Here is a 12,636-nt window from a genome sequence, read left to right as displayed (position 1 = left end):
ACGAAGATTGTGGTAGCTGAGAGACAATTAAATAAAAATTTGGATAATAGCCCTATCACCCTGAAACTAATGTCAGGGGTTGCTGCATTCCACAGGAATACCAACAGCTTACTTATTCCAATGGAAACACTTCACTGACTAAGTGAAGGGAAGTTGAATTTAGAGATCAGATGATATTGAAAAGACGAAAATATCTTTATGAAAGTTTGATGGAAAACACTTACTATTTCTCATGATTCCTTGCAAGGCTTCTCGATTAATTTCTTTGGATTTGGGCATGACTGGCAAAGCGGCACATACTATCTACCCCTAGTTGCAATAAATAAGGCATTGGTGGGTTGCCTTCTTAAACAGCTACAGTGCATATCTTGAAGGGATTGCATGATGCTGTTGGTTAGGAAATTTCAGGTTGTTGACACACTGACAATGAAGGTGGAGAGAATGTTCAACTCAGAATGGTGTGTGCCTTGGAGAAAAATGTGAAGGTGACAGCATTCCTCTTTACCTGCTACCTCGATTTCCAAGGTGGTGAATGTTACAGGTTTGGGAAGTGCTGCAAAATGAGCCTTGGCAAGTTGCTGTAATGCATCTTGTAGACAAATGCATACTACAGCCATGGTATACCATTAAGGGTTAGGATAGCATAATTATTTTCACATTGATTAGACCATTCTTGTGAGCTTGAAAAGGATATTTCAGTGCATATAAATGTTATACACAGTTTTTTTTGCGATATATGTTTTGTCATTTTTAACATTTAAAGCCATACCTTAGAACACCCGTCAGTGTTTGATCACTATGAATGCTGCCAAACATTTATCAATTTTAAAAAAATTTCAATGAAGGTGGTCTTTGTTGGCCAGGCCTAATGGCCCAGGATAAAACAATGGTGCACTGCCTTCTTGAACCATTGCAGTCCATGTGGTATAGATACACCCATAATTACCTCACTTGCTTAGCTTGCAAACCTACAGTGTTTGTAAACACTGCAGTTGGTCATGTTGTTTGCTTATTAACAATAGTAATTGCACCTCAGAAATAATCTATTAGCTGTGACATTCTGAGAACATGAATGGCACTAAATAAATACATGCTCCCCCCCCCCTCCGCCAACATCTTCATCAGTGTATTACTTTATTCTACTTACATACTTGTTTTACTGCATTGCAACGTTTTTGTTTACCCCTCCCTTTCCTTGGATGGTACTTTTCAAATGGTGAAAAGAGAAACAGAAGACACCATTACAGACCGATGGCATGGCCCAGGTGCACAGACCATTAAAGTATCATAAACTGAATTAGAAAATAAGGAAGAAGATTTGAGAGTCACTGGCCTTTACAATCTAGAGGACTAGAGTACAAGAGAGCCTGGTTAGGCCTGGTCCACTGAGAGCAGTTCTAGGCACCATACTTCAGGAAGGATATATTAGCCTTGGAGAGAGGTATGCATTGCAGATTTACCGGAAAGATATTTGAACTCCAAGGGTTAAATCATAAGAAGAAATTGCACAGATTGAGACTGAGAAGGTTATGGGCTGATTTGATCAAACTGTGGTCGAAGATAGGAACTCCGTGCTACAAGTAGCCATCGATATTAGGTAAATTGTAAATATTAAAACTAAAATAGATAGATTGTTGATAACTGGAGGTCCTAGGGGTTATGGACCAAAGGTGGGTATACAGAATTAGGTAACAGATTCGCAAACAATGGCAAAGTGGCTTGAGAAATTAAGTGGCCCCCTCCTGTTCCTATGACAGTATTGTATTAAGCTACTACTTCATTTGCACTAAACAAAGTGTTCAGAACAGGAATCCTTATGGACTTCCAAATGGCACTCCAAGGTTTGAAGAAGTTCGGTCAGTTCATTAAAAGCAGATAGAAATACTTCTTGCAGGTACCCAGCCTTTCCCCAGATAGAGGTAGTCTTAGTTAGGCACATCATATACCTGTCCTCACTTTCTCTGCTTGATATGAAAAGCTACCAAAAAAGTACACACTTCTTGAGCACCAATTTGAGAGCATAAAAGAGTTATTGCATTAGCTTCTTCCAAACCAGCAAGATCAATCATCTGCTGTCCACAAATCCATCAACCAGTGACAGAGCCTTGTTTGTACACGTTCATTATTCTCCCTGCAGAAACAAAACATTAGTTTGACAGACATCAAACTTTTACCGGGTAACAGTGTTTTTGAGTGCAGAATATTTCATGCATATGATTATTCTGACCTGCAAGAATGATAAACAAAACTAATAGTGTTGAATCATAGAAACATCAAGTCAATGTCTAGTGTCCTGGGAGTACTCATGATGCATTTGGCTTCCCACAGTCACTATTCTCTGGGATTTGAAGATATAAGGCAAGGACTAATGACCCAACTGAGAAACTCCAAAAAAACAACTGAAATTAGCTAACAAAAGGCATAGCTCGACTAAAATTCACGCTGAGTACCCCATTTATATGAGTAAAAGAAAAACAGGGTGTGTTGTGTATTGTTTAGGTGTTCAAAATCTATTGCATTTTACACAAGTTCACAAAGTGAGGAGGAGTTCCTATACAATTGAATAAAGAGGAAGTCCACGGCCAACTATGACTTTTGAGCAAGAGGAGCAAAAAAAAGGTAATGGAAACTGGCTGTTGTGCTGGTCATTGAAACAATTTTGAATTAATACCATAACCTGACTCTTGGACCAGACCTGTATACATTACATTATGTCCTTCATTGGCATCTCAAGGCAAAGGGAGTTGTGGGAATCAAACAGGAAAGTGGAGCTGAGGTTGAAGATCAGTATGATCCTACTGAATTGTGGAGCACACTCAAGGGATCTAATGGCCTACAGCTGGTCCGATTTATTTTGTTCTTATATTAATTAATTTCATGTGTACTCATCCACCACTTGGGATAGAGGCAACATTTTTTGCACTTCTTTATTTCCCTAAAAGTGAAGACAGTACATGCAACTAATGCTTGTCATCCTAGTGCTTCCCCTTGGTGTTTCCGGGGGTGGGGGGAAAGATTGTTTGTATTGTGCTGCTTGAAACAGAGTTATCAAAACCATGTCAGTTGCAGGAGCCAGACGACAGGAGCCACTATCTGTGCAGTTCTTCAAGGATATATTTGAGGAGGGTTGGATCCTGTGAAAGTGCCTGGCCCAACATAGCCTATCAAGACTGGTTTCCTGCCTACCTAATCCAAATTTCCTTTGTTTTTCATATCACTCAAAGATCTATTAATCACTCAAGTAGCATTGATGTTAAATTATTTGGTCTGTCATTATTTGGATTAAATCTATTGTCCTTTTCAAAGATGAATATTACATTATTGTTGAATTTATGCAAAAGTGACAGTGCAAAGTTGATTTCACATTGATCAAAAGTGCACTCTAAATACACCCAAATCGTAAGGTGAAACTTAAGGATTTGAATACAAGGAGTTAGGTAGGTATTCACTGATGCACAAAATAACATTTCTTCCTCAAGGCTACTTTTTGATACTACCCCAACAAAAGGCCTAAGTGATACTGTGGGTTCCAGATCATGCATTGCACCCTGATGTTGGATCAAGAGATGGCCTTGTTGCTGTCTTACCATACTTGACTCTGTATCATACATCAGCTCCTGCCTCAGTTTTGAGGTGGCCAGCTGGGTCGTATGGCTGTGTTGTTACCCGAGAGAAAGGTGGCTCATTTTTATATCGTCTTGTCATGGTCCCAGCTACTTGGAATGTCCTCAGGGTAACTAAGGATTTTCATGAGAACCAAGCATTGGTAACCCATTTTATTTTGCAATTACTGTAGATAGAGGCACAGTACAGTACAACAACAGCTCAAAGAAACCAAGCATAGTAACAATAATGAAACTCACTGACATATGGAGTAGATGCTAATACCTGACAGCAATCAAAGGCTTGCAATGCTGATAGGCGGAAGTGTAAAACCTGTAGCAGTTTGTGTCTGCAACCATCCCTTCCAACCACCAGTAAAGTTGGAATCCACTGACCATTCATGCCACTGGCAAGAACAGAGTATTTGGTACTCAGCCAAATCTCCCTTCACTGCAGCAGGACTAGAGAATCCCAGCATGGATAAGGTCAGAGAAATTCAGTCTTAAATCTTAAGGCCTTTCCTGGTAGCAAAGCTGCAACGTTTGATAAGGACCGGTGGGCTCAGAGAGAAAACTCTAACCATTGTTGTTCATCTAAATCTGTTAAAATTATTTTTTGTTGTTTAATAATGATAAAATCCTACCATTAAGTCTGTCTAATTACTCAGTGATTCTTAACAATTGCACATTCTAGAACCCAAACCGTGGGTTGTGAGCCTCAGCAGGGCCGCAGGACAAGATTTTGGGTTCATGACCCCTTAGGCCATACTAGCAGCCATGGAGTAGAGACAGTGTCAGGATAGCTCCAAGACCCCTTAGTTCACACACCTGGTTTTCTTTTCCAGGCTCACAGTTCATTGGGAGGGAACAGAGTGTAAAAGTTTCACATGAGTAGTCCGTGTCTGCTGTAAGCACCTCATTTTTTTCCCCCTCTAGCTCATTGGAGGAGGGGAAGGGAATTAACCTTCAAGTGACCCCAGATATGATGGGTCACAACAATTAATGGGGATCCTGATTGGAAGATTAGTAAGAGGTGGAGGGAAGTTATGCTGTAATTGAAGATTGGGGGGGGCAGGTGGTAGAGCCAGGATTTAACTTCTGTATTTTTTTTTCCTCTTCTCCTTTTAGAAAAGGCTAGGCTGGCAGCATCCAGACCCCAAGAACAATATGTTAGAGCAGACATTTTACAGCATTGAATGCAATACCTGTTAGATCTAGAAGCTGATGTAGCACCTGCTGCATAACCCATCTGGAGTGACCAATGCTGTTCTATATTCAGCCTAATGAGCAACATGTGATGTCTCTGAACAAAGGCATCACAACAATTACCTGGAGTTACACACTCAAATCAGGTGCCAATTCACCCCTGCCAGAGAAAACCTCAACTCATGTCCCAGTGACTGGGAAATAATCTTTTCTACAAAGAATTCCCCTTTCTCCATTCCCCCACACCACCCCACCCCCAAAAGGGGGCTTGGGCAAGGTGCTGAGTCAGCACAGACTCTTTGTGCTCAGGTTCTCATCCTGACAGTGCAGGAGGCCATTTGGCCCATAAGTCCACTGAATCCTACCCACTCTATCCCCAAACATTTACCTAAGCACAAGGTCAGTTTAGCATAGCCAACCTAACCTGCACTTTTTTGGTGTGGGTTTCCTCCCACAGGCCAACATGGGAGAAAACTGAAAACTCCAGAGTGAGCCAAGCTGGGAACTGGCCACTGGCACTAAGGCAGCAGTGCTAACCACTCTGCCACCCTAAAGAAATATGGAAGGGGACAAGGGAAACCACCAAGATGTTACTGCAAGGCATCTTCACAAATGAAGGAAACCAGCTTAATAGTGAACATTTTTATTTCATATTCAGAACAGGAGAATTAAACACCAAGCACTCATTCGCTCACTCTTCATTTCCACAATGCTGAACAATTGGGATTCCCAAATCCCAGTCAGTTCAGGGTGAGCCTGTCAAACAGGTACTCTCCCATGCCATTCTCAGGGGCTCCCAGTCTCTTCAGGTTGGTGATGTGATCTCCAAGCTTCTTGATCATCTTCACTTGTTCATCCAAGTAGTGGGTCTTCAGGAAGTCACATAGTTGAGGGTCAGTGTTCCCAGAGGAGAGTTTGTGCAGATCCAGTAGACTCTGGTTCACATTCTTCTCCATTTGTAGAGCTCTCTGCATTGCCTCCAGACTATTGCTCCACTCATCCTGCTCTGGCTTCTTGACATCCTCCAGGATGACTCTGCCTCCACGTTTATTCTGGAATTCCATCAGTTTCTCAGCACGTTCCCATTCCTTATGTGACTGCTCCTTGAAGAACTCAGCAAAGTGACTCAGGGCAACATCATCCCGGTCAAAGTGAGCAGACATGGAGAGGTAAACATAGGAGGAATAGAGCTCCAGGTTGATCTGCTTATTAACAGCATCCTCACAGTCCTTGTGATAGTTTTGACATACTTGGGACACCATCTTCAAAACTCCTGCTCACACTCACCTAGAAAGTTCTAGAACTACCCCTTCCTAACACAAGCTCTTGTATTTATACATCCTGCACCCAAACCAGGGAATAACAGCCCCAATGCTGATTGGCTGTCAGATTGTCAATCAGGAATTGGTGATGAATCCAGGCACCAATGAGGGAGAGGGGGTGGATTGTGTGATACCCAGAGCCAATCAGAGCTCTGGAATGTAGGCAGGTTTGGTGATCTTTTGCATGCCAAACAAGTAAACGAACTCAAATTAACTTAGGGACAACTTAAAAGGGGCAGTCCCCCAAAAAGGAAGGGGGGAACAGTCCGAACAAAAACCAAAATTGAAAGGAAATTTAAAACATTCAATCAAAATGTGGTTGTCAGGGTCTATAAGGCACCCCAGCCCCTGTGGTGCCCAGCGGGCGAGTTTGGTAATGACCAGAAACTTGATGCTCACTGCATGAATTGATTCTTATGCAGAGCTTCTACTTCTGTTAGGCTTAGTGAGTAAGATGACATTTTCACAAAATAGATGTGCAGAAGTCTGCAGTTTTAAATTTAAAGTTCATTGCGTGAACTTTGATAATTAAAGTTGTTTTGTTTTATTTTGATGCCCCTCCCTTACCCATTATTAATTAACTCTAATGCTCACCCTCTCCTCCCCAACCCTACCAGATTTTCACTATGGAATTACAAAGTCACATTGGGGAAAACGTTTGAGAAGCACTATTACAAAAATATCACTCAAAGCCACTAACTGACTGCAAATTTATCCACCAGATGCAGCAGCAGATATTTTGAATGATCTCTTAACATCACAACTTAAGGCTAAAGTGCTTCTCTAACCAAGGAAGAACTTTGAAGTACCTTCACTGTTGTAATATTGGCAAATATGGCAGCCAATTTCATATAGCAAGGACCCACAAGTAGCAATGAGATAAACAATAGATTACCTATTTTTCATGATGTTGGTTGAAGAATAAATGTTAACTGACCACTGGAAGAACTTCCCAGACTTTTTCAGAATGTATGCTTAACATCATCTGAAAGAGCAGAAAGTTTAGTGTTTCATCTGAAAGATGCTGCTTCTGAAAATGTAGTGTTCCCTCGTGACAACACTGAAGTTAGCCTCAACCCAATATATTTTGACTTAAACACAATTGCTACTCCTGAATCAAAACTGGTAATGCTTAATGCATGCATCATGCCCATTGCACACTTTTAGGGCAATATCAGGTCATAAGATTGATTTTTTTCTCTCTGACAGAAACTGTAAGTTTGGTTGACATGTGCCAGGATCTGCTCCCAATATATCAGTGATTCCAACAGACAATAAGATGCCTGAACATTGATTATTTTAATGTGCAGCCAGTCTAATGATAAGCTTTAGCAATGGGCTAGAATCTTATTGTCTATACATAAGTTGGTCCAATCATATTTGTATAAACACAAAATGGTTTGTGCATTCAATTATGCATGTTTGAAACAAGTTTTAAAGTGTATAATTGAACATGAAATGTGCACACTCCTGTTTTTATGTTCGCTTGCTTTTAAAATGTAACAATCAAAAATATAGATCTTTCCTGTTCCTCTTCTTAAAATAAGTGTACTCTCATCAGTGAAAGAAGACTCGTCCAGTGCAAAATTAAGGGGTCTATCACCCTAGTTTAGCAGTCATTTTGTTCCTGACTGTTTTGTGCTTTGTGTATGTTAACCTTATACAAATCAATGTACAAACTAGTAAATGTTGATAGGTGGCATCAGAAAAGCTGACACAGACCCCTAGAAGCTGAAGCAGATCTCCAAAAGCTCGATTAAAAACCCCTCCTGCCGCCCCCCAAAAGGTGAAGGTCAGTTATAGGCTTGAATATATATTAATGATATGTGAAGACAGGGGTTTTGACTGAAAGTGCTGGAATTTGTTAGAAATGAATGTGCAGTGAATGAACATTCAATTACTTTTATTGCCAAGAAATAAAAATGCCAGTGTACAAAAGAGCAATTTGCAATGGCAGTAGTGAATTTGGAAATTAATAGGCAGGGATTCTGGTGCTGAAGGTATGAGATTTATTTTCTGGATGTCTCTGGAAGCAGGCTACTCTCAGAAAATGTTCTTTCTGACATTTCATTTAATGCACTTTCCAGGATTGTACATGCTGTAGTTAATTTGCCTTTCAAACCAAAAGTAGTTACTTGCAAAGGGTTGACATATTTTAAATAGGAAAATTAAAGCTATTATACAGACTTGGAAACAATGTCATTGGGGGGCAGTTCTTTTCAATGAGAATCTAATCACATATGCATGATGCAAATTTTTGACTTGAAACTTCCTTCCTGTACAATAACATCAACATTTTGTATTTTCTCCACTTAAACTGATAGAATCATACAGCATGGAAGGAGACCAATTGACCCATCAGGCATGTGCCCCTCTTTGAAGGAGCTTCCACTAACCTGCCATTCCCCTTTAACTCTGCAAAATACTTTCTTACAAGTATTTATCCAATTTACTTTTGAATTAGGGCCTGAGAAACCATGACACTTCCACACCTCTCTGTAAGGATACACACTGCCCCCCTTGACAGAACCTCACACACCTGCTCTCTATGATTAGCCCTTGAGGATAGGTTCTTGTGTTTATAAACACAAATGTGGCAAGGAAACTTAATAAGGTTGTTAAAAAAACATATGGGATTCTTGGCTTTGTAAGGAGCACAAAAGCAAAGAAATTGCTAAACATTTAATCACTTGGGGCCTTGACCTGCTAAAGTATTGTGTCCAATTGTGGACAGCATAGTCTAAGAAGGGTATGAAGACCTTTGAGAGGTTTACCACAGCTAAAAGATTTTGAAATGAAAAAAGTTGAGATTTAATAGAGGCATTCAGAATTATGAATGGATTTGATAACATTAGGGAGCAACAGTTACCACTATTAATGGTGCTGTTACCTCAAGAACAGAAATTTAAGATAATTGTTAAAAGATTCAAGGGGTCTGATGAGGACAATTTATTGTGACTGGCAACCTGTTGAGATTTGGAATGTGCTGAATCTGGGATATGGAAAATTTTGTGAAAGCAGATGCAATTGTAAATTTCCAAGGAAATTGGATAAATACTTGAAACTATAATAAATGCAGGATTTTGGGGAAAGAGCAGGGCAGTGGGAGCAAACAAAAAAAAGAGGTTGAATGCCTTTTCAAGAGGAAAAAGGAAGCATAAGTAAGGATGAGGAAAACAAGGTTCAGCTGGGCTGCTTGAGGGTTACAAGTTAGCAAGGAATAAGCCTTAAAAAAGGGGCTTAGGAGAGCTAGGAGAAGGCATGAGAAGTCCTTGGTGGGTTGAATCAAGGAAAACCCCAAGACTAAATAAATGACCAGAGTGAGGTTAGGGCCAGTCAAAGGATAGTAGTGGGAACTTGTACATGGAGTCAGAAGAGGTAAGAGAGGTGATGAATGAATACTTTTTTTCAGTGCTCACCAAGGAGAGGGGCCATCTTTTTGAGGATGAAAGAGTGTGATACAGGCTGATAGGCTGGAGGAGGTAGATGTTCTGAGGGAAAATATATTAGTAATTTTGAAAAACCTGAGGGTCAATAAGTCCCTTCAACCAGATGGGATATATCCTAGGATTCCTTGGGAGGCAAGGGGTGAGATTGCAGAGCCTTTGGCTTTGATCTTTGGTTCCTCATTGTCCATGGGGTTAGTGCCAGAGGACTGGAGAGTGGCAAATGTCCTTCCTCTGTTCAAGAAAGGAAATAGGAATGAGCCTGATAATTATAGGTCGGTTAGTCTTACTTTGGGCAGTAAGTTAATGGAAAAGTTCCTGAGGGATAGGATTTATGACCATTTGGAAAGATGCAGCTTAGTCCAGGATGGTTAGCACCAATTCATGAAGGGTAAGTCTTGCCTCACAAATTCGATTGAATTCTTTGAGGAGGTAACTAAGGTGGAGCATATACATGGATTTTAGTAAGGCTCTCCATGGTAGGCTCATAAAGAAAGTAAGGAGTTGTGGGATTGTGGTAAATTTGGCCAATTGGATAAGTAACTGGCTATCTCATAGAAGACAGAGGGTGGTGGTGGGTGGAAAATTTTCAGACTGGAGGCCATTTAACAGCAGTGTATCACAGGGATCAGTGCTGGGTCCTCTTCTATTTGTAATTTTTTATCAATGACTCGAAGGAGGGACATGAAAGGTGGGTCAGTAAATTTGCTGATGACACCAAGATTGGTGGAGTAGTGGATGAGGTGGGGGGCTCTTGTAGGCTGCAAAGAGATATTGATAGGATGCAGAGCTGGGCAGATGGAGTTCAACCCTGATAAGTGCGAGGTGATTCATTTTGGTAGGACAAATTTGAATGTGGATTACAGGGACAATGGCAGGATTCTGAGGAATGTGGAGGAACAGAGAGACCTTGGGGTTCATATCCACAAATCTCTGAAGGTTACCACTCAAGTGGATAGAGTTGTGAAGAAGCCTATAGTGTGTTAGCGTTTATTAACAGGAGGTTTGAGTTAAGAGCTGTGGGTTATGCTGCAACTGTACAGGACCTTGGTGTGGCCACATCTGGAATATTGTGTGCAGTTCTGGTCACATTCCTATAAGAAGGATGTAGAAGCATTGGAGAGGGTGCAGAGGAGCTTTACCAGGATGCTGCCTGGTTTGGAGGGTAGGTCTTATGAGGGAGCTGGAGCTTTTCTCTTTAGAGCAGAGGAGGATGCGAGGTGACTTAATAGAGGTTTATAAGATGATGAGGGGGATAGATAGAGTGGACATTCAGGGACTAGTAGGGGGCATAACTATAAGGTTCATGGTGGGAGATAAAGGAGGGATGTCCGAGGTAGGCTCTTTACTCAGAGTGGTTGGGGTGTGGAATGCACTGCCTGCTGTGATTGTGGAGTCAGACAATTTAGGAACTTTCAAGCGGTCATTGGATAGGCACATGGAGCACACTAGAATGATAGGGAGGGGATAACTTGATCTTGGTTTCGGACAAAGCTCGGCACAACATCAAGGTCCTGTACTGTGCTGTACTGTTCTATGTTCTACGTTCTAAATAGTTCTTTTAAAGAGCCAGGTCAGGTACGATGGGACAATGCTTCTATTGGGAAAAGATACAAACGTCTGAGAACGCATACCAACGGACTCAAGAACAGCTTCTTCCCTGCTGTCATCAGACTTTTGAATGGTCCTATCAGAAATTAAGCTGATCTTTCTCTGCACCCTCTTGTGACTGATCACTATATTCTACACCGTCTCCTTTCCTTCTCCATTATGTACTCTTAGAACGCTATATTTTGTCTGTAGTGCACAAGAAACAATACTTTTCAGTGTATCCCAAATATGTGACAATAATAAATTAAATCAAATTGGCATTCTTCTGCATTGTAATTTTGACAGTCTCTAGAATTTACGTGTTACATTTGTGAAGTACGCATTTTAGTTGAACTTCACTCTCTTGCATATTTAGTTCAAAGTATTTTCATTGTTGCACTCTAAACCATTCAATCAAAATAGAATTCATACAAATATAATAATATAAATGTATCTTGCCAGAACCCTTGCCATTCAGCCTGTCAAACCTGCTCTGCCACTCAAACTGATCATCTACCTCTTATGATATTTTTCCCACCAGCTCCAAATCCCTTGATGTCATTAGTATCCAGAGATCTATAATAAATCTAAACTCTAACACCATTCTGATTTTTATTATAAGATGCAATTCTTATTAAATTATTATAATGCATATTTTTTCAATTAAACTTTGGAATAAATTTTGCATCTGTTAAATAAATATTTAGACAGACAAATACTTATTGCAAATTAGATTGAGGATATATGAAGTCAATGTGCTCAGCTGTGAAATGCAGTAACTGTCCAAAATATTTCTGAAATGAATAAATGCAATTAAACATTTATTTCAATCCAGAATTGAAAGAAAATAGGAGAACCTATGATCGAGTGACAATATTGCTTTCCAAGATGTTGAAGTAATCAGTTCTATTGTAACTAAACACATGTTTTCCTTTTTAAAATAAAAAAAAGTGAACTTAGCTAATGCATAGCTATTTGAATGCATTGTATATTGCTAATTCCTTGTGTGATGAATTGAAATATTAATGGGTGTTTCTTTTCCTCTTTTTGTCGTAGAATCACAGTGTAACTTGTGTGGTGAGCCAGAAGGTGAGCGAACGAATTTCCATCACTTCTTTGGTTTTGGTGCTGATTACTGTGTTTTGTCAGAAACTGGAAAGTTTACTATTTAGTATCTTATAACTAGATAACTGGCTAAATAAAAAATATGTATATTTGTTCTTCACCTTTTGGGGAGAACATTCTTCTATGGCATATTAAGTTTTCTCTCATTAGCATCAATCCAAGTTTATAAGTATGAAAATTTTCCCCAAATGTGATACAGGTCTGTTTGGACTAAAATATATCTCACAAAATATGCATGCACTCAGGAACTAAAGCAAGTTGATTGAAGCCCTATTGAAATCTACTTCCTAAATGGAATAGAGCAAAGGGACAGCGGTGAGAAGTACATCATGCATTAATTTGTTC

At 40.1% G+C, this 12,636-nt stretch overlaps 1 protein-coding gene and 1 pseudogene across 5 annotated transcripts in view; one reads left to right on the top strand and one right to left on the bottom strand.

Moving 5' to 3' along the window:
* Positions 1–12,636, top strand: part of dlgap2a (discs, large (Drosophila) homolog-associated protein 2a) — an 874,451-nt gene that overhangs the window by 395,184 nt on the left and 466,631 nt on the right. For all 5 annotated transcript variants that reach the window (XM_080192052.1, XM_080192051.1, XM_080192054.1 and 2 more), the window contains one exon: positions 12,223–12,255. In XM_080192052.1, coding sequence (XP_080048178.1) covers positions 12,223–12,255 — 33 coding nt within the window. The remainder of the gene's footprint in view (positions 1–12,222; positions 12,256–12,636) is intronic.
* LOC145345430 (ferritin heavy chain B pseudogene) lies at positions 5,549–6,070 on the bottom strand (annotated as a pseudogene).

This window comes from Carcharhinus amblyrhynchos, chromosome 7 (genome assembly GCF_965287045.1).
Source record: "Carcharhinus amblyrhynchos chromosome 7, sCarAmb.v2.hapA, whole genome shotgun sequence".
In the NCBI taxonomy this organism is placed as follows: domain Eukaryota; kingdom Metazoa; phylum Chordata; class Chondrichthyes; order Carcharhiniformes; family Carcharhinidae; genus Carcharhinus; species Carcharhinus amblyrhynchos.
This window is presented reverse-complemented; position numbering and strand designations above follow the sequence as displayed.